Source organism: Pelodiscus sinensis, chromosome 7 (genome assembly GCF_052426305.1).
Source record: "Pelodiscus sinensis isolate ZL-2025 chromosome 7, ASM5242630v1, whole genome shotgun sequence".
Lineage (NCBI taxonomy): Eukaryota > Metazoa > Chordata > Testudines > Trionychidae > Pelodiscus > Pelodiscus sinensis.
This window is the reverse complement of record NC_143058.1, coordinates 45,156,298-45,183,076: the sequence shown is the minus strand read 5'-3', so window position 1 is coordinate 45,183,076 and position 26,779 is coordinate 45,156,298. Positions and strand designations below refer to the sequence as shown.

The 26,779-nt window shown below is 45.3% G+C and overlaps 2 protein-coding genes across 8 annotated transcripts in view; one reads left to right on the top strand and one right to left on the bottom strand.

Moving 5' to 3' along the window:
- The window catches only part of SP9 (Sp9 transcription factor), a 65,417-nt gene extending 52,333 nt beyond the window's left edge, over window positions 1–13,084 (bottom strand). The window contains exons 1-2 of one of the 2 annotated variants that reach the window (XR_012905223.2): window positions 12,923–13,084; window positions 9,689–10,545 (exon numbers count right to left, since the gene is read on the bottom strand). The gene's annotated coding sequence lies outside the window, so the exon portion shown is untranslated. Of the gene's footprint in view, window positions 1–9,688; window positions 10,546–12,922 lie in introns of those variants that run through there. The other variant, XM_075933654.2, reaches the window with a different exon arrangement.
- Window positions 13,085–21,933: 8,849 nt separating this feature from the next.
- OLA1 (Obg like ATPase 1) overlaps window positions 21,934–26,779 on the top strand; it is a 220,775-nt gene continuing 215,929 nt past the window's right edge. Inside the window, exons 1-2 of one of the 6 annotated variants that reach the window (XM_075933649.1) lie at window positions 21,934–22,089; window positions 22,803–22,903. In XM_075933649.1, coding sequence (XP_075789764.1) covers window positions 22,803–22,903 — 101 coding nt within the window. In that variant the 5' untranslated portion in view covers window positions 21,934–22,089. Of the gene's footprint in view, window positions 22,090–22,210; window positions 22,233–22,495; window positions 22,704–22,802; window positions 22,904–26,779 lie in introns of those variants that run through there. The other 5 variants (XM_006116487.4, XM_075933646.1, XM_089779765.1 and 2 more) reach the window with 5 other exon arrangements.

Genomic DNA, 26,779 nt, shown 5'->3' with positions numbered 1-26,779 from the left:
TAGGAATACTGCATCCACCTCTTCTCCCTGTTCCACAAGACTTGTTATCCTATCAAAGAAAGCTATCAGTTTGTTTGACATGATTTGTTCTTTACAAATCATGCTGGGTGTTACCTATCACCTTCTTATCTTCCAGGTGTTTGCTGATTAATTTCTTAATTATTTGCTCCATTATCTTCCCTGGCACACATGTTAAGCTGACCGGTCTGTAGTTTCCTGGATTGTTCTTATTTCCCTTTTTATAGATGAGCACTATATTTGCCTTTTTCCAGTTTTCTGGAATTATTCTGACTTCCGTGACTTTTCAAAGATGATAGCTAGAGGTTCTGATACTTCCTCTAACTGCTCCTAGAGTATTCTAGGATTCGTTTAATCAGGCCCTGGTGTCTTGCAGACATCTAACTTTTCTAAGTAATTTTTAACTTGTTATTTTTTTAATTTTAACTTCTAAACCGACCCCATTTCTACTAGCATTCTCTATGTTAGGCATCATGTCACCATCAGTCTTCTTGGTGAAAACTGAAACAAAGAAGTCATTAAGCACCTCTGCCATTTACAAGTTTCCTTTTATTGTTTCTTCCTCTTCACTGAGCAATGGACCTACCCTGTCCTTGGTCTTCCTCTGGCTTCTGATATATTTGTAGAATGTTTTCTTGTTACCCTCTATGTCTCTAGCTAGAGTGAGCTCGTTTTATGCCTTTGCCTTTTTAATCTTACCTCTGTATACTTTCATTATTTGGTAATATCCATCCTTTGTAATTTGACCTAGAAAGTACAGCAAGGAAAGTGCATGCCTGCATGACTAAAAGGGAGTGCACATCCTTGGTAGTTGAACATAATAATTTAGGGGGATGAAGGATATGGGACTGTACTTCCATAAAATTAATGAATATTGTATCTTGACCTGTTTATTGGAATGTTTACTGTATTAATATGTTATGTTTTCAACATCATGCTATTAAACTAACCCAAGCAGGGTTATCAAGCAGGAAATGAAATAATGACTTGAGATAAGACATGTCCTGGTAAACGCTTGGGGAGGAGAGGAGAAAAAGCAAAAAAAGCCTGAGCTATTAACTGAAGAGCTTAACTTGCGGGCTCCAGCGAAGTTACACAGCCTGTTTTGCCAGTGCTGGGAACCACCAGATCAAAAAGCACTATGAACAGTTGAAAAGGACATTCTCCATCTGGAGGTTAGATAATTGCTGTTCAGGTGAAGAGACTGAAACCCAGAACCCCAGAGGTCAAAGACCTGGGATAAGATAGGCCAGCCTAAAATTTCAGGTAAAGTAGGCATGGGGTAGGCCTTTTGTTGTTTTTAAATCTCCTTTATGTGGTGTTATACTTTGCTCTTACTGGTAAGATTAATCTGTCCTTGTATTTGAGAAGGCTTTCTGGTCACTTTATTCCAGGGTTCTGAAGAATGGGGTCTTGACCCAAAAGAGAGTCATAAAATTATTGTCTTGACACCATGATACCCCTACATCTGCACTGTCTTGAGAGCTGGGTGGCTGGAAGAAGAGCCATTAGTGTTGGCTGGGCAACCGCACAGAAATAAGGGTGTTATGGTATGGGGGAGAACCATAACTTTCTTGGGGGGGGGAGTTGTCATAGTGTGAAATGGGGTCCTTCCCAGCAAAAGAAGTTTGAGAACCCCTACATTCTCTGCTGGTCATTTAGGCCAGCACACAACTGCTGCAGTAAAACCAAATGAGAAACCAACACGAACTTGGTCTTCATGATTATTCTGAGATCCAGAAGTACCACAGCAGCACCACAGAAATGAGGGTGTTATGGTATGGGGGAGGGTCATAACTTTCTTGGGGTGAGTTGTCACAGGATTTCACTTCTGAAGTGATAAAGGCATAAAGCCTAATGACTCAAAGGGTGCACTCAAAGAAACCAGAGAGGGATCAGAGGTGTAGCTAGTTCTGTAACCATAACAGGGTACTTCTGCATCTTAGGGTATGTCTACACTACCCCCCTAGTTCGAACTAGGGGGGTAATGTAGTAATGCGGAGTTGCAAATGAAGCCTGGGATTTGAATTTCTCGGGCTTCATTTGCATGATGCCAGCCGGCGCCATTTTTAAATGCCGGCCAGTTCGGACCCCGTGCCACGCGGCTACATGCGGCAAGGACTAGCTAGTTCGGATTAGGCTTCCTATTCCGAACTAGCTGTACACCTCATGGAACAGGAATTAGGGGGGTAGTGTAGACATACCCTTAGACTATTTGTGGAGACTAAGTTAGTGTTGGTTTTTTATTTGGGTATACTGTAGCAGTTGTGATAATTTCTCTGATTTTTGGAATTTCTTGGGCACCTGTTACCTAAGTTAGAGGTAGGAAATAATTTTTGATGGGAGAAGAGCCATTACTCCAAGTTTTTGGTAAGTAGTCTAAGGTTGCACTTTTCTATGGAGAAAATGGGGGGTGTCTGGGCAGGAGGTTGGGTGCAGAGGGGAACTTGGCTAGGGATGCAGAACAAGGTGTAGGGTCTGAGAGGGAGTTTGGGTAAAGGAGGATGTTGTGACCTGGGGCAGGGAATGGGGGTGCTGGAGAGGATATTGACCTAGGGGCGCAGAGTAGGAGGGAGGTGCAGGATCTGTAAGGGAATTGTGACCTGGGGAAGGAGAAGGAGGGGAAAGGGTTTGGGTGGTGACCTGGAGCAGGGAGTTGGGATGTGAGAGCGGTATGGATTGCAGAGGCAGGCTCTCATCAGGAACCACTTACCATAGGCCAGCAATCCAATGGGGACCCTTAGGCAAACTCCATGCCTGCCACAGCCCAAGGCTGCTCAAAATGGCTCAAGGCTCCCTTCATGTGCCATTCTGCGCTGCCCGCTCCGGTGAATGGAGAGGAGTCTTTGCATGCTGCCCCTGCTCCCAGCCCAATCACTGATGCTCCCATTGGACAGTCTCTGGGGAGCATGCATTTAAGATTTTGTGATTTCTGGTCAATGGAACCTGCAATGATTGGGCTGGCGGTTGGGGGCAGTGCAAGATGTTTCCCTCACCAGCAGGCACATGGCACCTAGAGGGAGTCACCAGCCATTTGAAGCAGCTTTGGTCTGCAGTAGCTAGGGGGCCTTCCTTGGGGTCCTGGTGGGGTGGGCCATGGACTGGATCAAAAGGCTTTATGGACCAAATCCAGCCTGTAGGCCTTATCTTGCCCACTCCTGATCTAAGTGATATTGAAGCATGATTGATATAGAGCTTAATTAGGGATATCAACTATCATGTATTTGTGTAAACGTGTAACTGCTGGAATATTTAGTGGTTACACGTTTACATGCTGGGAAGAGGATCAAGGCGGAACCAGTGCTTACGGGGAGCCAGCTTTTATGTCAGCTCCCCCGCTCCCTCCTGGACCTTCCCCACACTGCTGCTTTTGTGGGAGGCAGCAGCATGGGGGGTGCGGAAAGAGGCAGTTAGCTGGGAGCTGATACGTGCAGGGAGCTGGCTTGAAAGTTGCTTCTCTGTGTGTGCCTGAGCTGCCTGCTCCTCCCTTGCTGCCTCCCACAGAGGCAGCAGCATGTGGGGGGCAGGCAGGAGCTAGCTAAAAAGCTGGCTGCCCATGGACACTGGTTCCCACTTTCCCCCTTACTGCCTCTGATACAGAGGCAGCAAGGGTGTGTGTGTATGTGTAGTCATTAGGATTAACCAATAAACCTGGGTTTATTGGTTAATCATATAACTGACTACAGGCTAACATCCCTAAGCTTAATACAGTTTTCCTTGTATTTGTCAATTCCAGGTAGGTTTACTGAAATGAACGGTATATGAGACTACCCTGAAGACCACTAGGAAGCTGGTGAGCAACATGGTAGTCTGCTTCCTTGCCACTGTTAGTCAAAGGGGGCATATCACGTTGATGCTCCAAGGACTGAACTAATTCCATATTTATTTCCAGGCATAAGTCAAAGTTGTGCTATTAGAACTGCTAATGGACATAAACTCTGAGTCCTAGATACATGAAAAACTGCATAGGTCTCTATACATTCTGGACCATCCTATCACAAATCGCAAACATGTTTCTACATGTCCAAGATTGTATTTCTTTTATTTTGATAAAGCTGGTGTATAAACCAGCAATCGTCTAACCTTGACTCCTCAGCAAAGAACATTTCTAATGATTCTCAAACTATGAGAATTTTATTTTATACACTTAAAGTAGCACATGCTATAAGAACAGTTTTTACTGCTTTCCGTCCTTCAATTTTCTTAGCAGGCAACACTTGATGGTGTCTATCTTTAATGTTTCAGGAAAAACTCCCAGCCTGAGTTACTATTTCTTTAGATTCTTGGTCTGACATTTCTAATATTCTTTATCCATAATTTGTTTTTAATAGATTGTTAAAGTTCAGCTTTTTCTTCTGAACTCTTCTGAGCAGTTCAGGTCAGATGTAGACCCTAATTTCAATTCCTAATGTCACATTTCAGATATTTTGAAATCACAGTTCTCAGGTTTCTCTGTCATTCACAATTTTCTGGTTTTGCCAGCTTTTCCAGCATAAGGCTTTCCCCAATCCAGCTCAACCACTAATTGAAATTCTGCTTTGTGATACAATATTCCCAATCCCCATGGTGGTACTACAAGACTGGAGACCTTTTGAGGCTGGAAGAAGTTGCTTAAACCATTAAATTCAGAAGTGAGCGCAACAAGAGGGGCTGGATCATATCTGTATATTTATGAAAGCCTTGTTTTGGCCCCTCCTGTATGGATGTAGAATTGCCAGGCATTCGGTTTTTGATTAGAACACCTGGTCAAAAAGGGACTCTGGTGGTTCTGGTCAGCTCTACCAACTGGGCTGGTAAAAACCTGATTAAAAATTGCAGTAGGCTAAGGTAGACTTTCAGGCAGTCCAGGGCTTTATAAAGCAGTGAGCAAGCAACCAAGGAGCTTGCGAACAGGTGAGTGCTAACGGAGTTTAGAGAGGGAGTTCTCCAGGTAAAGGAGAAGCAGATACAGGACTCTTGAGAGAAGTGTGTGTTGTGTTTGGGGCTTTCTTGCTGTTTTCTGAGCTTGTGTTTGTGAGTGAGGGTTGGTGTGTGTGTGTGTGTGTGTTTTGTTTGTTTGTTTGTTTGGCAGGTGGAAGAGCCAGAGAGGGCAGTACAGGACCAGGATGAGAAATGGAAGCATGTAACTTCTAGAATGGGAAAAAGGCCAGCACAGGAATCCCCCAATGCTATAGAGGTAAGTAATCGCTTTCAGGCTCTCTCCACAGACTCTGCAGTGGTGAATGCTTTGGAAGGAACCTCACAAGGAAGAAACCTCAAGGGAACACCATCTACTGGAAGGCATGAGATGTGTAGTCCTAGGAATGGGAGTCCCACGACCCCCCCCCCCAAAGAAGATGACGGGTGGTGGTGGTCGGGGACTCCCTCCTAAGAGGGACTGAGCAATCCATCTGCCACCTGGACTTGGAATCTCGAGAGGTGTGCTACTTACCAGGAGCTTGAATTCAGGATGTGACTGAGAGGCTTACAAAACTGATCAAACCTTCGGATTGCTACCCCTTCCTGCTTCTCCACGTGGGAACTAACGATACGGCCAAGAATGACCTGGAGCGGGTTACTGCGGATTATGTAGCGCTGGGAAGAATGATCAAAGAATTTGGAGCACAAGTGGGGTCTCATCCATCCTCCCTGTTGAAGGGAAAGGACTGCGCAGGGATCGTTGATTTGAGGAAGTAAATGCGTGGTTGTGCAAGTGGTATTGCAGAGAGGGCTTTGATTTCTTCAACCATGGGACTCTGTTCTGGGAACAAGGATTATTAGGAAGAGATGGGATCCACCTAACCAAGAGAGGAAGGAGCATCTTCGCGGGCAGGCTTGCAAACCTAGTGAGGAGGGCTTTAAACTAGGTTAGTTGGGGGATGGTGACCAAAACCCTGAGGGGAGAGGGAAAGTTGGATACCGGGAAGAAATGCAAAGAAGAACGAGCAAGAAAGGAGGCCCCATGATTTGAATGCAGAGGGGAGGGTGATCAACTGGTTATCCTGAGGTGTTTGTACACTAATGCGAGAAGCCTGAGCAACAAACAGGAAGAACTGGAGGCCCTGGCCCAGTCCAAGAAATATGATTTAATTGGGATAACAGAGACTTGATGGGATGACTCGCATGACTGGAGCATTGTCATGGAAGGGTATAGACTGTTCAGAAAGAACAGGCAGGGGAGAAAAGGAAGAGGAGTTGCGCTATATATAAGAGAGCACTATGATTGCTCAGAACTCCAGTAGATAGAGGGAGAAAAACCTGTTGAGAATCTATGGGTTAAGTTTAGAGGTGCAAACAACAGCAGTGATGTAGTGGTTGGTGTCTATCACAGGCCACTGAATAAGGTGGATCAGGTAGATGAGGCTTTCTTCGGACAACTGAGAGAATCTTCCAGATGGCAGGCCCTGGTTCTCGTGGGGGACTTTAATCACCCTGACATCTGTTGGGAGACGAATATGGCAATACACAGCAATCCAGGAAGTTTTTGGAGAACATTGGGGATAACTTCTTGGTACAAGTGCTGAAGGGTCCGACCAGGGGCCATGCGCAGCTTGACCTTCTGCTCGCAAACAGGGAGGAACTAATAGGGGAAGTAGAGGTGGGTGACAACCTCGGAGGCAGTGATCATGAGATGGTAGATTTCAGGATCCTGACCAAAGGAAGAAAAGAGAGTAGTAAAATACACATCTTGGACTTCAGAAAAGCAGATTTTTGACTCCCTCAGACACCTGATGGGCAGAATCCCCTGGGATGCTAACATGAAGGGGAAAGGAGTCCAGGACAGCTGGCAGTATTTTAAAGAAGCCTTATTGAAGGCACAGAAAGAAACCATCCCGACGTGTAGCAAGAGAGGCAAACATGGTAGGAGACCGGATTGGCTTACAGGGGAAATCCTTGGTGAACTTAAGCACAAAAAGGAAGCTTACAAAAAGTGGAAACTTGGACAAATGACCAGGGAAGGGTTTAAATGTATAGCTCAAGAATGCCGGGGGGGTTATCAGGAAGGTGAAAGCGCAATTGGAATTGCGACTGGCAAAGGATGTGAAGGATAACAAGAAAGGTTTCTACGGGTATGTTAACAACAAGAAGGTGATCAGAGAGGGTGTGGGGCCCCTACTGGATGAAGGAGGTAACCTAGTGACAGATGATGTGGGGAAAGCTGAAGCACTCAATGCTTTCTTTGCCTCTGTATTCACGCACAAGGTCAGCTCCTGGACTAATGCTCTAAGTGATGCAAGATGGGATGAAATCGGACAGCCCTTGGTAGGTAAAGAACAGGGTAGGAACTATTTAGAAAAACTAAATGGGTCTGTACTTAATGCATCCGAGGGTACTGAGGGAGTTGGCAAATGTCATTGAGGAGCCTTTGGTCATTATATTTGAAAAGTCGTGGAGATCAGGAGAGATCCCGGATAATTGGAAAAAGGCAAAGGTAGTGCCCATCTTCAAAAAAAGGAAGAAGGACTATCCAGGGAACTATAGGCCGGTCAGTCTTACTTCGGTTCTTGGAAAAATCATGGAAGGAATTCTTAAGGAATCCATTTTGAGGCACTTAGAAGAGAGGAAAGTGATCGGGAATAGTCAGCATGGATTCACAAAGGGCAAGTCATGCCTGACCAATCTGATTAGCTTCTATGATGAGGTAACTGGCTCTGTGGACATGGGAAAGTCAGTGAATGTGATATACCTCGACTTTAGCAAGGCTTTTGATACGGTCTCCCACAATATTCTTGCCAGCAAGTTAAGGGAATGTGGATTGGATAAATGGACGGTAAGATGGATAGAAAGCTGGCTAGAAGGCCGGGCCCAGCGGATAGTGATCAATGGCTTGATGTCAGGATGGCAGTCAGTTTCTAGCAGAGTGCCCCAAGGTTCAGTTCTAGGACTGGTTTTGTTCAATATCTTTATTAATGACCTGGATGAGGGGATGGATTGCACCCTCAGCAAGTTTGCAGATGACACTAAGCTAGGGGGAGAGGTAGATATGCTTGAGGGCAGAAATAGGGTCCAGAGTGACTTAGACAAATTGGAGGATTGAGCCACAAGAAATCTGATGAGGTTCAACAAGGACAAGTACAGAGTCCTGCATTTGGGATGGAAGAATCCCAAGCATTGTTACAGGCTGGGTACCAACCAGCTAAGTAGTAGTTCTGCAGAAAAGGACCTGGGGATTACAGTGGATGAGAAGCTGGATATGAGTCAACAGTGTGCCCTTGTAGCCAAGAAGGCTAATGGCATATTAGGGTTCATTAGGAGGAGCATTGCCAGCAGATCCAGAGATGTCATTATTCCCCTTTATTCGGCTCTGGTGAGGCCACATCTGGAGTATATTGTCCAGTTCTGGGCCTCCAATTACAGGAAGGATGTGGATGCATTGGAGAGGGTCCAGTGGAGGGCAACCAAAATGATTAGGGCTGTTCTCAGTAGTGACAGATGGCAGAACAAGGAGCAATGGTCTACAGTTGTGGTGGGAGAGGTCCAGGTTGGATATTAGGAAAAACTATTTCACTAGGAGAGTGGTGAAGCACTGGAATGGGTTACCTAGGGAAGTAGTGGAGTCTCCATCCCTAGCGGTGTTTATGTTTCAGCTTGACAAAGCCCTGGCTGGGTTAATTTAGTTGGGATTGGTCCTGCCTAGAGTAGGGGGCTGGACTTGATGACCTTCTGAGGTCTCTTCCAGCTCTGTGGTTCTATGATTCTATAAGGTATGCTTTCCTGGGTTCCACATGGCTCCTGGAAATGGTTGGCGTGTGCTAGGTGCAAGGATGGCTATGAGGGCTCAGTGCACTGCCCCCACCCTGAGTGCAAGCTCCATTGCTCCCATTGGCTCAGAACTGAGGAGCTGGACATGCTGATTGTTTCCAGGCGCCTCCTGAGATAAGTGCTGCCTGGCCAAAGCCCATATTCCCTCCTACATCCCAACCCCCTGCCCTAGTGCTGTGCCCCTAGGGAAAATCCTTCATCCCCTATCCCACCCCAGAGCTCACACCCCTAGCTGGAGCCTGTACCTCCTCTGGCACCTACTCCTCCGTCTCAATCCTGAGTCCCCTCCCACACTCCAAACCCCTTGGCCTTAGCCTGGAGCCCCTCCCAACATTCTGTTCCCCTTATTTCTGGTCTCACCATGGAGCCTGTACACCTAGCTGGAGCACTCACTACCTTCCACATTCCAACCCCTACTGTCCCCCAGTGAAAATGAGTAATGTTGGTACATACAATAAGCGAAGGAGTGGGGGTGTAGTGAGCATGGGGTAGGCCCTCAGAGAAGGGGTGGAGCAGGGCTTTGGGGGAAAGGAATGAAGTGTGGAAGCAGGGCAAGAATGTTTGGTTTTGTGTGATTTAGAAAGTTGGCAACCCTATGTACATGCCATTTTGCTACAGGAAGGTGAGTGGAGCTACTTGAGCTGGAATTCCTTTTCTGTAAGGGGTTTGGGGATATTGGCAGGGTGCTGTCCATGAAATCAGTTTGGTTTTGGAATTCACTTCCACTTGTTGGCCTTCCAGAGTCCGGATGTATTAACTTTTGATTACATTCCACAGGCATGTGGGAAAGTGAGCATGGGGAAACTTTATGATTTTATTTGGAGTTCTGTTTGCTATTTAGACTATTAGAGATTAAATATTTAAGGCAAGATAAGTAGATTGTTATTTATTGTATTATAATAATTAAATTGAAATTTTTTATTGTAAATGTGGCCATAATATAGAATGGCTTCTTGTTGAGTGTATGACATCCTTTACAAATAAATACAAAATACATCCTAATGTATCACAGTGATGAGTGTGGTATAAGAACCTGAATAGAACAGAATAGAATAAGAGCTCTTTTCGAAATTTGATCACTTTTTGGATGAGCCAAAGGAGCACTGCAGCTGTGCAGCTTGTCTCCTTAGGAGCTGGAAATGCTACCTTTGCAATACTTTCTCAGGATAGCTGAGTCCGAAAACAGAAGACCAAAGACTTTTGAACCAAGGTCTCTGCTTCATAGTGAATAGCATTTCTTTTTTGGCTGGCTCTAATGTTTCTTTTTCATTCAAGTTATTGTTTTGAGAAGAGTCCAGATTCTTGTTTGCAGCTTCCTATAAGCCATAATCATCTCAGAAAGCTTTTGGAGATCACATTCACTAAAACAGCCGAGATAGGAGGGTATCCTAAATAATAGCATCACATATTTTGACAAGAACAATTTAGGCTGAAAGAATTGTTGTTCTCTTGCTGAAAGGCTTATTTTTTGGAGCATTTTTGAAGCAAATGGCAATATGAACGGGAAATAAAGGAACTAATTTTCAATTAAATAAAATATTTTTAAAGACAAAATAAATAAAGTTATACACAGAAGTAAAATAACTCCGTCATTATTTACATTCCTGGGGATATCTGAGAATAATGATATACACAGTCATATGCAATTACAACAAAAACATGTTTCAGGGACATCAAGGATTCAAAAAGTAGTCATTGTCTTGCCCTTGCAACTGAAGCAGGTCCAGCTTTCCTATGGTAGACCATGTACTTCCAAGTGGTCCAATTAAGGGGCTGAGGCTGCACCTGGAGATATAAAGGATTGGTCAGAGCTCTAGCAAAGTGTTTGTGAAAAGGAAGTGGTTTAGTGAGAGGCAGGAAGCCAGAGTAGTATGTGTTCTGGGACGGTAGGTAGTAAAAGACTGAGATGGAAAGGGTGTGCTGAAGAATTGTTTTTGGTTGTTGGTTTAATTTTGGATAATATAAAAATCTGCCAGAGAGAGACTGTGAATATGGCAATGAGACCTTAACAGGCTGGGGCGAAGCCCTATTTCCTGACATGTGATGGAGAATCTGAACACCTTGATCAGCTCCTCATACAAGGGGAGAGTAAGGAAGATCCTTAGTGTGAGGTGGAAAGGAAAGGTGGGAATTGAAGGTCTTGACAGTGACTGGTCCCACCTGGTTGGGTGATTAAAAACATGGAGGAGATATGTGTATGGGTGATGGTACAGATGACTATGTTACAGTGGCAGCAGAAACAGCAGCAAAAGGCTTAGGTTATGCTCTAGGAGCTGATGGGGAGCTTGTAAAAACAATCAGAAGCACAATTTGTTTCTCGGCAATTGTGGCAAGAAGTTCACTTCCAGCATTCAGGAATTTCAATTCCTCCGTACCAAGAGGGGCATAGCTCAGCAGAGATTCCTAGGAGTGGAGGGTGGTATCCTGAAGAGAACTTGGAATTATATGAATTTACAGGTGCCTACTTCATGAATTCCCAGTGGGTGCTTGATTTCCCATTCTACCCCAGATCCTACCCACACTCCACATCTTCTCTCAAGTACCCACCCTACCTCCTTCTGCCTCTTCTTGTCCCTGCTCTTCCTTTTCTCCCCCAGTGCCTCCTGCATATGGATGAAGTACATGCTCCTTTGTGGATGGTTTTAAGTTTCTGGTGAATAACTTGGGAACTCCTTGGGTGTATATCATGCGTACTGTACTGTGAAATGTTTTATGGAGTGTTTTAATAATACACCTTTGGGAATGCTGTTTTGGTTTGGGGATGAAAGAAGCCCATTAAGTTCACTGAAGGTAAAAAACAATTGCAGGGTGTGTGTTTGTTTTTTAAAGGAGAAGAGGTTAGCACTTGGGGATTAGAAAGGATCAGAGATATACCCAGTAAAAGGGAGTCTCTCCAGTGAGTCAGAACAGAGTAGTGCAGTCAGGAAGAGCAGGTGATAGCTGCCAGACTCCAGGGGATGAGATGAGTCTGCTGGGAGGAAGAAGACAATGGTTTCCATTAAAACACTGAAGGCAGGAGAGAAGTAAGAGGGGTTTGCTGGCTAGTGTCCCCAAAATGGAGATCCAGAGCCACAGGCTGGAGGGGGATGAAGGCAGGAGAATCAGTAGCAGAGCATATCTGCGGATATCTCCAGCAATAGAGAGATGGACCCAGAGAAGTCATGAGAGGGACAGGGAAAGTGAAGGATACTCCTAGCAGAATGACCGTGAAGGTTCCTGCTGGGAAGAATAGGGTTACATTCCAGTTGGAAGGGCTGGGGTGTCCTGGCACAAGAAAAGGGAAAGACTGAAAGAGTCCAGGATGTGTGGTATATAGTCTATTACAGGATGAAATGTGGGGTGATCTTAAGAACTGTTTGGGATGAGTAATGAATTGTATATTTGGAACTGTTACTAAGGATTATTTGAACTATGATCTAGTAATAAAATCATGTTTATGGACTAGAGACTAAACCTTGTATAGAGTTACAGGGTTATGTAAAAGGGGAAACTGAGTCAAGTGTGTCTGTCATGCCCTGGCTTGCGGATGAAGAGTGCTCTGGAAGGGGATGACTTTTTCTTACGGTGTTTATACTTAACATATTTTTGGCATGGAACTAATATAACAAGTTTTTTATTTAATAAAGTTCAGGAGAGCTAGCAGTCTTGGTGACATCACTAGTTAGCTCTCTTCTGTCTGTTTACATATTAAAATTATATAATGAAGACTGTCCCTAGGGATTGATGACAGAATTCTCTGTTCTGGTAGCAGCCCCAAACCTGCCTATGATGAAATATGCCTCAGTACACAGCACATCCCTCTACAAGCTCCCTTGGGAGTTATTTTCCCTGTTGATCTATGAATACTGAAGACATACCACACATGCTCCTGCTGTAGCCCAGGCTGATTTAGCACAGTTCCCCAGACAGGTTCTGCTCAGGTTACACCTGTCTATGCCTCAGTTTCCTCCTTTGAGGATAAAAATATTGCCTCTCTGAAGTGCTTTGAGATTTATGGATGAAAAGCTGCAGTATAGATTCTCAATGAGCTCAAGGTTGATGAGCCACCAGGTGTGTACCCTCTGCATCCTATCCCCATGTGCATTTAGAGACCTGTGCAAGCCAGATTTGCCATAGTAGAGAGAAAAACGGGTGAAAAAGTAAAGCCTCACACCTTGGTTACCTGTTGTAAAAAAAAAGAGCAGGCTGCAGTTGTAGCCCTTTGCCTACACGGTGTTAGCTTGCAGAAGATGCTTATCTTTTCAGGTGGGTTAGCCACGCCGTTTATCCTCATCAGCCTTGCTGTCTCTGGCTGCTTCTGCTCTGTCCCATTTCTCTGCTTCATTTCACCTCTGTCGCTTTACCATTAACTTTCCGTCGCTGCCCAGGATCTCAGGGTGGATCCTGTTGTTGTTGCTTGTATCTTCCTCAGAGCTTTCTTCCTCCAACCAACTGCCACGGAGCCTTTGGATTCCAACACTCCAAACCCTCTGGGTTAAGAAAATAGCACCCAATGTTTGTTTGAGCAAGATACAGGAAATAAAATCAATCACTACAATGTACTTGAGCTTTAAGGGGGAACTGTCTTATTCAGACTGAATCATTTGCGAGAAATAATAGCTTTGGCTGTCTGGTCAAATAGCAGTTGACAGTCTTGTCCTATGGGCCATATTATAATCTGGCAATTGCAGTTCTGCATTGATACAGGCAAAACAGATCAAAATCAGTGGGTATCACTCCTGTCTTTGCATGTTGCTATTGAGATGGAAGTAAAATTACCTTTAGCGAATATATATACAAATATTTATTCTCAATGACTGAAAAAAAAGTCTATTTAAATTTTTGTCGAAATTTGAAGTGAAAGCATTTGTATATGTTATTGCATACCATTGACTTTTCTATAACAAAATTCACTTAAAATATTTCATATAAGGAATAGCTTTTTTCTTTCTATTAAGTGACTAAGACTTGTATGTATGTCTTGTTTTTAACAGCAACCTGAAATTGCTGTATGTAGTTATTTGTTTCAAACTCTGTCCATTTATAGTTGGTGAGTTTGATATATATTTTCATATGGTAATTGCCATTGTATTGTAATATACTTGAATCATGTCATTCACTTTCATATAACCATTATTAGAGATACTATGTGCTGGATTAGATTATTACTAAAGAAGGTTTAAAGATCATTAATCCATTGTGTCATGATAAAGAAAGATGAATGATATGTGGCCCTACTGAAGTTTTTGTCAACCTGTCATTTTTTTTCTTTTTGTTCCTGCTGGATTTCTTAAAATTCCTGTTTCTTCCTCAAAAGTGATACAGCACCCTAGAGTGCTTTAGCCTCCATTCCCATGTGTCAAGTTGCCTCTACCCAGCTCTGAGTTTTGATATATATAGGAGCTTGTTAGAGAGTGCACATGTGTAAATGCCTACACACTCTATTTCATCTCTGTGCGTGTTTGGGATGAAGAGTGGGCATGTGTGAGCTGTATTATATCTACTTGCATAAGTGGAGTCATTTGAAGACATACAGGGTATGTCTACCCTGTAATGAAATCCCCAAGTTCAATTTCAGGCTCAAGCACAATCCTCCCTTAAATCTAGCCATAACTCTCTGATGTGTGCCCAGGCTTCACAGGATGGAGGGTCTGAGCTAACTCCCATGGGACTTGAGACCAAATTCCATAGTTTTGCCTTGTGGCTACAGCTCAGGTCCTGACCCCCAAAGTTGGATCCTTAGAGTCTGCTATGCTACCCTGTGTGGGATAGTGTACTTTGTCCTTTCTATATCAAGACTGGTTAATTGAATCCCAGGTGCCAGGTGCAAGGAGAACAAACAGGTTGGCTACGTCTACACTGGCATGATTTTGCGCAAGAACTCTTTTGCGGAAGAGTTCTTGTGCAAAAACTCTTCCAGAAGAGAGTGTCTATACTGGCATGTGCCTTTGTGCAAGAGATGTCCTTTTGCACAAGAGCATCCATGCCAGTGTAGACGCTCTTTTGCGCAAGAAAGCTCTGATGGCCATTTTAACCATAGGGCTTTCTTGCGCAAATAATTCATGTTGCCTGTCTACACTGGCCTCTTGCGCAAGAACAGTTGCGCAAGAGGGCTTATTCCTGAGTGGGAGCATCAGAGTTCTTGTGCAAGAAGCACTGATTTCATACATTAGAACATCAGTGTTCTTGCGCAAGAACTCGTGGCCAGTGTAGACAGGCAGCAAGTGTTGGTGCAAAAGCAGCCGCTTTTGTGCAAGATCGCACCAATGTAGACATAGCCATTGATGTTAGCTAAGTTCCAGCATGACCATGTATACTGGTAAACAAGCTGGCGGTATTGGGAATTTACCAGGCTAGTGACTAGTGCAGGGAGCAGATTAAGTAGGTCAAAACTGATTATCTAAAACACAGGGATGACAAACAAACCTCTAGGAACTCACCATTATCCTATCCCTTTTATAAGCTGTTTGAGTGTTTCACAACAGCCTGCTCAACCAGGATGGAGACTTTCTTACCCTGTATCCAATATAGAACTGAAATAAAGACAGCAAAAGATGGATGAGGCTGCCAAAGTGACTCTTGTGCTCAAATCAATCCCTGAGGATGTTTTTCCACTGGAGCAGCTGCAGCACATTCTGGGTCCCTACTTGGAGAAGCTTCAGGATACCACCCCTCAATCTTGGAAGAGAGTCATGGAATCAGCAATAAAATTGCATAATGCAGAAGTAGCCCATTAGCCTAGTCAGTTTCTGGCTCTCCTCCACCCCTACTCCAAAAGGCCAAGTTGGTATGCAATTTTTAAATTATAAGCAATTGTAAATTTTAACTTACCACTGTTTCTGGTCTCTTTTTCACCAAGATTAACTTAGATGTGTCCAAGGGGCACTTTTGAGACATTTCTTTATGTAAAAAAGAGCTTCAATCTATTCCCAGTATCATTTTTTGACCTTGCAATTCCATAAGGCACTTTTTCCTGATGTGTCAAAGCTGTTTTTGAAGTACTAACACAATATTGCACTATTTGATACCTGAATTTAAGTTTTTCAACCACTACTGGTCCTTCCACATTGGAAGTGCAGGCCACGGCTGCAAGTCCCAATGCCAAACTGTCATGGATTGGTCCAAACCATTTCAGTGTTTCTGTGATGCACTAATGTTTGACACTTTGGAGAGGGCCAATAAACAGGTCCATTACCAGCGGGGAAAGATTGATGGCAGGTGGAATGGCACAGACAGTTTGCAAAGTAAGAGGACAGAATTTCAGCATAAGAGAAGGTTGCAGCAGTTTTTAGAGCAGGAATATCAGCTGATGAAGACAGATTCTAGCAAAGAGAGCCTGTTCAATCGGCTATTTATGCTTATGGCACCCAAGGTCTAGCCTCCTGCTGCTCCACATCTCATTTGGAGTCCCTTCCACAGTATCACGTGATGCAGAGCAAGAACAGTATGAGAAGTTCTGTGGTTGAGTGGACAGTGCAATTGGGACTTAGCGTGAGGCAGGGCAAATCTGTACTATGCAATTATCCCCCCATTGCAGTCTCATTTCCTACTTCAAGCTTCCACGCTAGTGCAGACCCTTGCACCTGTAAATGCTTCCTTTGAGAGATGGGAAGTATAGGCTAAACCTGAAAGAAGGGAAAGGAGAATGAGGGAGGGGCAAATATATGCCACAGTAGGACATTCTTTTTTTGAAAATGGTTTCACTGTTTATGCAGTGTTTTTTGTTTAAAGCAGGGGTAAAAAACCTTTTTTAGATTGGGGGCTACTAAATCACAGAAAAATCAGTTGGGGCCACACCCAAGTGAAGGAAAAAAACCTTCACTGATGTGGCTTCTGACTGAGAAGGAAAAAGACACTTCCCACATTTTCCTTGCACACCAAAGCCTAAGGGGCTGCTACTATACTGCAGTGCTAGTTTGGGATACCTCTGATATAGTTCAAAATAAGTGCTCTGTAGACAGCACCAAATTTTGAAATAAGCTGTTTTGAAATTGATTTGAAATAAGCTATGCAATTTGTGTAGCTCAAATTGTGAAGCTTATTTCAAGCTTCAGGTGCAGTATAGACGCACACGGGGAGCCCAACCTACTACAGTGAGTGTGATCCAGCCCTGCAGTGGGGCAGCAGGGGGACTTCTAACAGACAAAGCATCCACGATACATGGTGGCCCTGCAGTGGGGGGACTGGAGCACCAGCATGGGCTCCCCAGTGCTGGGGTAGAGGGGTGGCCCTAAGCGTTGGGGGCCAGATCCAGTCAAGATTGAGGCTGCATCCAGCCCCAGGGCCTGAGGTTCCCCACTCCCTGGCTTAAAGGGTTTGGTATTGGTTGTAATTGCATCTGGTTTTCCTGACAAGGATTTAATATTGTAGTTTTATAATACATGTTCAAATATACATGTTTTTATTTTATTAAGAAGTATTGCTGTTATATCATACTACTTGCTATGCACATTATAAAGGTAACTGTGATAAGGGACAACTGGAAAGTTGTATATAAACAGTATTTCTTAATGCATTTGACTCCATCAAGCAATACTATAAATCCACATTTGTTGCCACATATCCCCTCCCTATTTTATAAGCTGTTATGCCATGCACTGTACAGGCAGTCCCTGGGTTACGTACAAGATACGGACTGTAGGTTTGTTCTTAAGTTGAATCTGTATGTAAGTCGGAACTGGCGTCCAGATTCAGCCGCTGCTGAAACTGACCGCCAGTTCTGACTTACATACAGAATCAACTTAAGAACCCCAAGTGTCCCCAAGTCAGCTGCTGCTGAAACTGATCAGCAGCTGATTCCAGGAAGCCCGGGGCAGAGCAACTCTGCCTCGGGCTTCCTGTAGTCAGCGCTGGTCAGTTTCAGCAGCGGCTAAATCAGGACGCCTGGGGCAGAGCAGCTGGGGTGCTGCTGGGTTGCTCCAGTAGCGCCGCTCCTCGGCGCTACCGGACCAACCCAGCAGCACCCCATCTGCTCTGCCCCAGGCGTCCTGATTCAGCCGCTGCTGAAACTGACCAGCAGCGGCTGAATCAGGACCAGAGCAGCTGGGGTGCTGCTGGGTTGGACCAGTAGCGCCCAGAGCGGCGCTGCGGGACCAACCGGCAGCACCCCAGCTGCTCTGCCACAGGCGTCCGGAGAAAAGCCTAGTCTGCTGGGGGGGAGGGGTGTACTAGCTGCGCCCCCCCCACCCCAGCAGACCAGGAAGACATGGGCGGCGGACTGAGACGCACCGCGGTCCCGCCGCCTGGGTCCTCCGCGGCTTTGCTACCAGTCTCCCTGGTCTGCTGGAGACCAGCAGACCAGGGAGACGGGGAGCAAAGCCTCTGAGGACGCCGGCAGTGGGACAGCCGCGGGGCGTCTGGGCTGTCCCGCTGCTGGCTTCCCCCGCAGCTTTGCAAAGCCGCGGGGGGGGGAGTGGGGGGGGGCTCGGGCAGCAGGGCAGCCCCTCCGCGGCTTTGCTCTGCGTCTTCCTGGTCTGTAGACCAGGGAGATGCAGAGAAAGCCCCAGAGTACACGGGCGGCAGGACCGCGAGGTCCCGCAGTCCGTGTACTCTGGGGCAGCCCCGTTCATAACTGTGGATCTGACGTAAGTCGGATCCGCGTAAGTCGGGGACTGCCTGTACTTAAAAATGGCAATCAATTCCCCTCAGCCCCAGTTCATAATCAGTCCTGTCATCAATATCAACGATGCATTGCAGTCTTATCTTTCACAATACATAATGAAGTTGAAGGACAGCACCTCATTTACTGTAAACATTGCACAAACACACTCATAAATGTACTATTAACCCTTTTTTATTGGCCCATGTAGATGTATAATGTAACAGAACGAAGCATCTCTGACTTGTGTTGCTCAGGTAAATCCTGCTCCCAGTGTGATAGATGCACTTTATAGTTAAGTGTACTGATTAGGCAATCCATTACTGTCATAGTTTAATTCAGGAACAAATGGCTCACCTTTGGCTTCACAAAGGCATGTAGAGCAGAGCAAGCCACAATAATGTAATAAGCCTTGAGGACACTGGAATCCAAATGTTTTTGTAAACTGCTAACTAGATTTAAGTCTGCTAAATGCACATTCAATCACCTTCTGAGATCTGGATATAGTTTCATAAGCCAAGGCAAAAGGGGGTAATGCTGGGGACAGTTATTCCATTTATGATAATACCATCCAATGGGAATTTGTCCTAGCCTGTCCATTAATGTAGATTCCTGATTGATCGAAAACCCAGGCATCACAAACTTTTCCAGTGAAGCCCATGTTGGCATGTACATGGGCTTACAGTATAATAGGGTAGTACCCATTTGTGATTATGTGTTTGTGCTCTTTGGGGAGGGCAAATTATGGCCACGATTCATATATGTTGCCCCAATGCATTTCAGAAACCCCATTGTCTTAAAATCAGCAATTACTTCAGAGATCTTGTTTATGTCCACTATTTTGGGATGAATCTTGTCTGACTGCCTCAAAAAACCTCTGTGACCATTTTAACTATGGTAGACTTTCCAATGTTGAATGGTTAGCAACAGTCTTAGAGCAGTTTGGGATACACAGTTTCAACAAGGTTACAGCAACCCACTTCTGGACTGGCATGGCTGCCCTTGTTTGTCTGTCCTTACACTGAAGGTTTGGGGCAAGCTGCTCACAAAGCTGCAGAAATGTAGCTTTCTTCATGTGAAAGTGCTGGACTCATTGCTAGTCCTCCACTGGATGGAATCCTACCAATCTGTTCCTGTGACCCTTCTCCAGAAGTGCTGGCCTACATAGGGGGCATCAGCAGCTACACCAAGAGTCACAAGCAGCATCAGCCAGTTAAATTCTTCCATGTCTGTGTTGTCCTCTGTTTCCACTGGGAACTTCTGGGAGCTCAGAAATCACTTTCCACCATGTATCTCGGATGCTTTGTCTGTTAGCAAAAACAGGAGTGAAAACAAGCAAGAGAAGCTCTTGAAATAGGTTAGTGACTCTTTCACATGGTTGTCTCTTGTTGCTGGGAGCATGCAGACCAAAAAGACATCTCTGCAAAATGTGCTGGTAAACTGCAACAATTTCTTGTAACAGGCTGCATGGGCAATCAGTTTTGCCACACTACATCACGAACCAGAGTAGTCACAGCAGGAGGGAGCTCTAGGAAGCCTGGAATATACTGGTTTTCTCAGATCTTCATACTGTATTGCAGACATTGGAGCCATGGATTTGGGCCTAGGTCCTGAATTTCTAAACTGAAGGTCCATGTGCAGTGTATATGTTCAAGCCCTGGGTTTGTAGCCAAGGGTCCATAAACTAGAGCTCCATTAATTCTCATCTTACATGGTAGCGCAGACATACCCTTACTCTATGTCTACACTGCAGGCTTCTTGTGCAAGAACTGTTTTGTGCAAGAGTTCTTGCGCAAAAATTCTTTCGCAAGAGCGCATCCATAGTGCCATGTGCTTTTGCGCAAGAGCGTCCATGGCAGTGTGGACACTCTCTTGCGCAAGAAAGCTCTGATGGCCATTTTAGCTATAGGAGTTTCTTGCGCAAGAAACCAGTTGCTCGTCCACACTGCCTTCTTGTGAAAGAGCTCTTGTGCAAGAGGGCTTATTCCTCGTGGGGAGAGGAGTAACTCTTGCGCAAGAAGCCCTCTAGTCCGACACTTAATTGTAAATTTACTTGTGCAAGAACGTGCGTGCAGTGTAGAACCTCCTCAAGTTTTTGCGCAAGAACGCTTGTTCTTGCGCAAGAAGCCTGCAGTGTAGATGTAGCCTTAAGGTTAAGGCTGATCACAAAAAACTGGGACAATCTAAGAGCACAAACTGGCTTAAGGAGGAATTTTCTGTGGAGAGTGCTTGAGGAATTGGAGGGAGGGGTGTCTGTCTGGAAAAATATTTTTTTAAAAGTGAGATTTTAAATCTCATTAAAACAAGGAGCAAAATCTTTCCATCACTAAAGATCTTAATAACACTGCTATGAAGCACATGCCCTGTCATAAATACATATAATGTAAAAGTATGAGTCTTTCTTCTAAGGAGTGAAAGTCAGCAAGCATGATAGTATGGATTCTGAGTTGCATCAGCATTATACAGCCTTCCCTTTGTAATAATTATAAATCATATCCACTCCTTGGGTGATTGTATAGCAGAAATGCCTAAACAGAAGCTGGGCTAAGAAGTTCTTTGTTTGAGACTATAAAACAACTCTACCAAATTGGGCATTTGAATAGGAAGGCCTATGGTAAGTAAAAGCATCCCATGCAGAATTGAGGAGTGTGACAGAGTAAAAATACTTAATATTTTACATAACACCCATACTCCAGTGTTATATAGAATATATATAGTTTCTTTAATCCCAAAGGATCCTAAAGTATTTTATCAATTGCATAAGAACAATACCATTACATTGCCTAGGGTACAAGCGTGGCAAGCAGTACTCTCTGCCAATGCTTATTGACAGGGGTTGGCTGGGGAAGAAAAGGGATATTTTATAAGGATTCAAGACTGCGATTTGTTTAAAAAAAATGCCATAAGATCTGTAGAATAGACAGGACCTGTTTTTACAGTCTTGTCTGGCAACAGCTCCCTTGTTTTTGCACCCTGCTGGACCACCCTGGCATGAAAGCAGCAGTAAGGGTTTGCTGCTGCAGTTGAGGTAAGTAGGGTGACCATGTAGCAAACATGAAAAATCCGGAAGGCGTGTGGCGGGTAATAGGTGCCTTTGTAAGAAAATGCCCTAAATCTCGGGCCTCTCCCAAGAAGACAGGGACATCTGCTCAGCCCAGGCGACAGCCAGTTGCCGAAGCACTAATTTTGAACACGCAGAACCAGAGGCGCGAGAGCTGGGCGACACTAGCCATCGGGAGTAACTTTCACATCGCTCGGTGTCAGAGATCGCTGTGGGAGGCCCGCGCCCGGCCTGCAGGCACCCGAGAGGAGTAGCTGGGGGAGCTCGGCGGCTGCAGGTCGCACCTGCCTGTGGCCACGCAGCAGGCAAGCGAACGCCGCAGAAGGAAGGCCAGCGCCGGGCACGCGCAGGTGGGCTGGGAACAGCAGCTCCCGCAGGGTTTGTGACAGCTCCAGCCGGCTACCGGGCGGGAAGCCAGAGCCCTGCCGTGGGGCGGGGGGCGAGCCAGCGCATCACCCCTCCCCCTCCGGCCCAGACCGCCACTAGAGCCTCCCCCAAGGCCCGTGCGAGCACGAGGCTCCCCCGCCCCCCGCGTGACCTTTCCTCTCTGGGCGTCCCGCCCAATGGGAGGCAACGTGGGCCCCGCCTGTTCCGCCTGCCGCTTGGGCGCGAGCGTGGCCGTGGTGTGGGCGCTGTCGCGGTTGAGGCCGGCGGGGACAGTGTAACCCAGCCCCCCCCTCGTCTCAGCAAGGTGAACCCGCCCGCCCGGCCCCTCCCGGGGGGCATGTGCCGCGGGGCGCTGTCCCCGCCGCGCCGCGCCGCTCCTCCTCCGGGAGCGCGGGGCCGCGGAGCAGGCCTGGTGCAGCTCCGCATCCGCCTGTCAGCTGCCTCGGGGTGGGCAGGGGCTCGGCCGGGGCAGCAGCGCGCGTGCGGAGGCAGGCACGGCCCGTCCGGCGGGGCAGGCAGGCGGCAGCCGCCCTCCGCTGGGAAAGAGGCAAAGCGCGGCGCCTGGCTCTCGGGTGGGGCGCGTGGGCCGTGCCTAGGTGCCCAGTTGACCGAGTGCCTGCCCGGGAGTCCCCGCCGCGGCGCCGGGCCCCTCCAGCCGCACGCGCCAGGCTTCCTAGGGGAGCAGGGGCGCCAGCTGCCTGGGGGTGGGAGTGGGTGTGTGTTGCATTTCGCTCCCTGGGCTCTGAGCCGGTTATTTTTAGCTCAGCCTTTACAGGGGATTTGCAGAAGCTGCAGCATCCAAATCCACCTACTCAGCCGCCTGAGGGCTCCTTGCGGCGTGAGGGGGCCATGCGCTGCTCTGTGTCCGGCCACAGTCTGCTGCCTCTGCGGTGCCCCGCTGGTATGGCTCGCAGAAAGGTACCCGAGATCTCCCTGGGCAGGGAAACGTGTGTGGGGTGTTGTAGGCCTTGAGGGATCAGGAAGGACTGGAACTACAATTCTGTGTTGTCATTTCAGATGCCCCCCAAAAAGGGAGTTGATGGGGTTAAGCCACATCCAATCATTGGAAGATTTGGGACTTCCCTGAAAGTCGGTATTGTTGGGCTGCCAAATGTTGGGTAGGTAACTGAGGATAACTGAGTCGTTATCTTTCAAATCTCAAAGGGCGAGTATTGTAGTATGCGTCGTTCAAGTATTGAAGACCTACAGGATGGACCAAAACTCAAGCTTTATTTTATGTATGTGTTTCTTAAAAGAAATGGTCTGGTTATTCTCCGTTGGCTGTTGAAAATGTTTTAATCAGATGTCTCATGAATGCTACTCAGTCATGATCTGGTTTGTCAATCTTAATATATTTGTTTGAACCAGAGGGCTAAAATGCAATATAGTCATATATGCTAATGTATACTTTGAGGCCTACATTCTGGAAATATATAGAGTTGTTCACCTGCTTTAAAGTCTTTTGAGGAACTGTCTCCTATTAATTTGTGAAAATAAAAGGTACTACTTATTTGTATCAAAATGCATGTTTGAGGTGTTGGCTTAAATAACATTTTTGAAAGAAGCTCTCATTTGAAAATTGCTTATATTTTGTGTGGAAACGTCTGAAATGATAATTTTTTAAAAAAAATTTTAATTGTTTTTAAGTTGAGAATGTGAAAAATACTGTAGTACAATAACTAGGGCTCGCCGAACCACGGCAGGGCTCGCCGAACAGCGGCAAGGCCCGCTCGCCAGCTGCGCTATCCGGCGATTTGCACATGCACAGATCGCCAGAACCCGGCTCTTCTGGGTTACAATCTACTCGCCCATGGCGAGTAGATTGTATAATTTGTCGAGCCCTGACAATAACATTACATAAAGGGCTAAAAATTATAGTGGAGAGACAATAGGCTGAAAAAAACAATATGGTGGTAATCCCGTTATTACCATTCCTAATTTATAGCACACAGAACCATGAATGTAGTAGTAGTTATAATATGGGTAAATCTAATAGGGATGACTACCTAGGAATGTGTTAATGGTGCCACAGCGATAGGTACTTTATATCTTCCCTCCTTGGTAAAGTTTTCTGAGATCTGTGTAAGCGTTCTCTTTCATTGAAAGTGTAAGAATAACTAGGAAATGCTAGGATATAAAGTCTCCTGGATTGGAACCCCCTTCATCAGATGTAGCCCACCAAATCTTATCCCAAATACATTTGTTAATCTTTTAAGGTGCTACAGGGCTCCTCATTGTTTTTGTTGAAATATACTAACATGACTGCCCCTCTGAAATACGGAATTTTGGTAGATTTTTAGTCATTGGTGATTATGCTGCATTTGGGCAACCACTGCTAAGGTGAGGTTGCATAACAACATAAGAAAATTGGCTGGCATATGGGGTGCAAATGTTCATACTTGCCTGTCATTTGGCTTAACCCTCTGTTACTCTGCAGAACAATTTTGTGTTGAGGTCTGACTTATTTTGTCTCATAACAAGTTGGCTAATGCTCATCTGCATTCCACCATGCACATTGTAACTAGCACTGTTTGACACCCACCAGTGCTGTGACTCCCCATGTTAAACGTCATCACTCCTTGACACATCCATGAGGATGCTACAGATAGAATGATTGACAAGATTAGAGAAGAGCCTACTACTATTCACAAGTCTTTTTGACCACCCAAGAATATGCTTGTTGTTCAGACACCTATTATGTGCAACTTCACCAGCCCGGATTTCTCTGTGATGTCCATGTGCTGTGAATAATGGTTTGCAGTAGATGTCAGAAATCAGTGTCTTACTGACCGGACCATGTGTTACTCAGCTTGGATTTGCTTTGCTGCTCATGGCCTTTCTGAGCCATTTTTGAACAGGCCAGGGTCAGTGTACAACAAGCCTTCACATCTGGATCCTGTGAAAGATTTTACATGTTGTAATGTCCAAAGATAGTGTCTCACCTGACTGACAGTTGCCTTCTGACCAGTAGTCATTGTCCCCTGGAATTATTATTTGTGACCCGAGTTTAATTGTTTCCTCTTTTAGGCTAGAGGGTGGAACCTCTGGATACACTCCCTGGTCTCAATAGGTGATAAGATTTGTAGCTGTACTCACTTAAAAAAAAATCTTTCTCCTCATATATTAAATATGTACAATACAAACAGGAATAAAACTTCTAGTTGTCAAATGACTGCAGCATTTTCTCTTATGTAGGCTTTTTAAATATATGAATAATAGAAATAAATTTCAACAGACATAAAGTTAATGTATTTAGAATTGACAAACAATTCTGATAAGATGGCCTATGTTTTTATTTTTTTTAAAAAGAAAAAGTATATGCTGCTTTCCTTTTAGTCCAGAAGTTCCTTTTAAAACTTTCTGAGGACAGTAATACCAAGAATACTCTGTTGGAATTATTTATACAGGATATTATCCTGAAAGTAATTTTACCCAAAATTCCTTTAACTCCAAAATAGAGATTATAAAGGAAAGAGGTGCAGTGGGGAAACTGAAGCAATCCCCACTCGTGTGGGTTCCCTGTTGCTGTGCCTCTTTTTGAAATACACAAGAGCCGTGGGCACTGGCTTCTGCTCTCCCCACCCCTCTTGGTGCCTCTGATACAGAGGACGATGACTAGTTGAATAGTAACTTGACTATCCGATAAGCTTAACGGATAGTCAGCTAGTTACTTGCATTCCTACTACAACGGCCAAATGGTATTTATACAAATGCTCTAAACGTGTAAAAATCCTAAATAATAAGCAAATTACTGCATACAGATAGTAACTAAGCATTTGATCAAGATATTTTCAAACAAGTTAAACCCAGGGACGCTTAGCGCCCTATTAGTAATCTACAGTTTGCTCAGGCAGATATTAGTAATGAATTCTTTAAAACAGTGGTCTCCAACATTTTATGCCCAAGATAATTTTTTTTTTCATTTTAAGGGCAACCTGGGCCCCTTTACTTCCCTGAAGCCCCATCCTGTTCCTTCCATCTCTCCTTCTCTTTATTGCTTGCTCTCCTCTACCCTCACACATATTTATTGGGCTGGGGGAGGGAGTTGGGGTTTGGGAGGAGGTGCAGTCTTTAGGTTGGGGCAGAGGTTTGCAGTGTAGGAGCGTCTACACTGAGCTTGGAGCAGGGAGTTTGGGTGAAGGAGGAGGTGGGTGCAAGTTCTGGGAGGGAGTTTAGGTGTAGGAGGGGGTGCTGGGATGGGGCAGATATAAGGCTTGCTGCCTCAGTGAGTGGGTTTGGGGTGCAGGCTCTCACCACATGGTACTCTACCTCTGGCAGCTCCCAGTCACTGGTGCAGTGGGGCTAAGGGAGGCTCCTTGCTTGCCCTGACTCCATGATGCTTCTGGAAGAGGCCGGCTGGATGGGGCACATGGATCCCCCTATTGCGTCTCTTTGTAAGCACTGTCCCCACAGCTCCCAGTGGCTACAGTTCCCTGCTCCCATCTAATGAGCAGGTTGTGGAGATCCCTGCTCCTCCTTCAGAGGCATGCTGGCAGTGGAGTTGGGGCAAGCAGAGAGCCTACCTGTGTGGCAGTCCCATTGTACTGCTGGAGTTTGTGATTGACTGGGAGAATTTCTAGGATAGACTTCTTAGTGACTACTACTTTAAGAATTTCCTTTTTTTAAAAAAATATTCCTTAACTAACAATTTAGCTAAGATTATATGAAGCCATTTTAAAAATAATACATAAATTATTATCCAAGTTTGTATTATTACACCTAGAATCTAATTAAGTGTTTTATTTCCATTATTTCAGGACAAACATTAAATATGAACACTGGTATTTTGAAGGATTGCTACAAATTTAACCAATTTTTTTCTTGTGATTGCTTTTTGATCATGTACTTTGGGCTTATTTATGCTGATATCCATCTCAATTTAAAGCAGTAGTTCGCACATCTTATAACAGGGACCTGCATTCCTACACCCTACTTGAACTTTCTATTGCTTTCTCTCTTTACTTTGAAATTGAAAAGGGAGTGATAGGTACCAC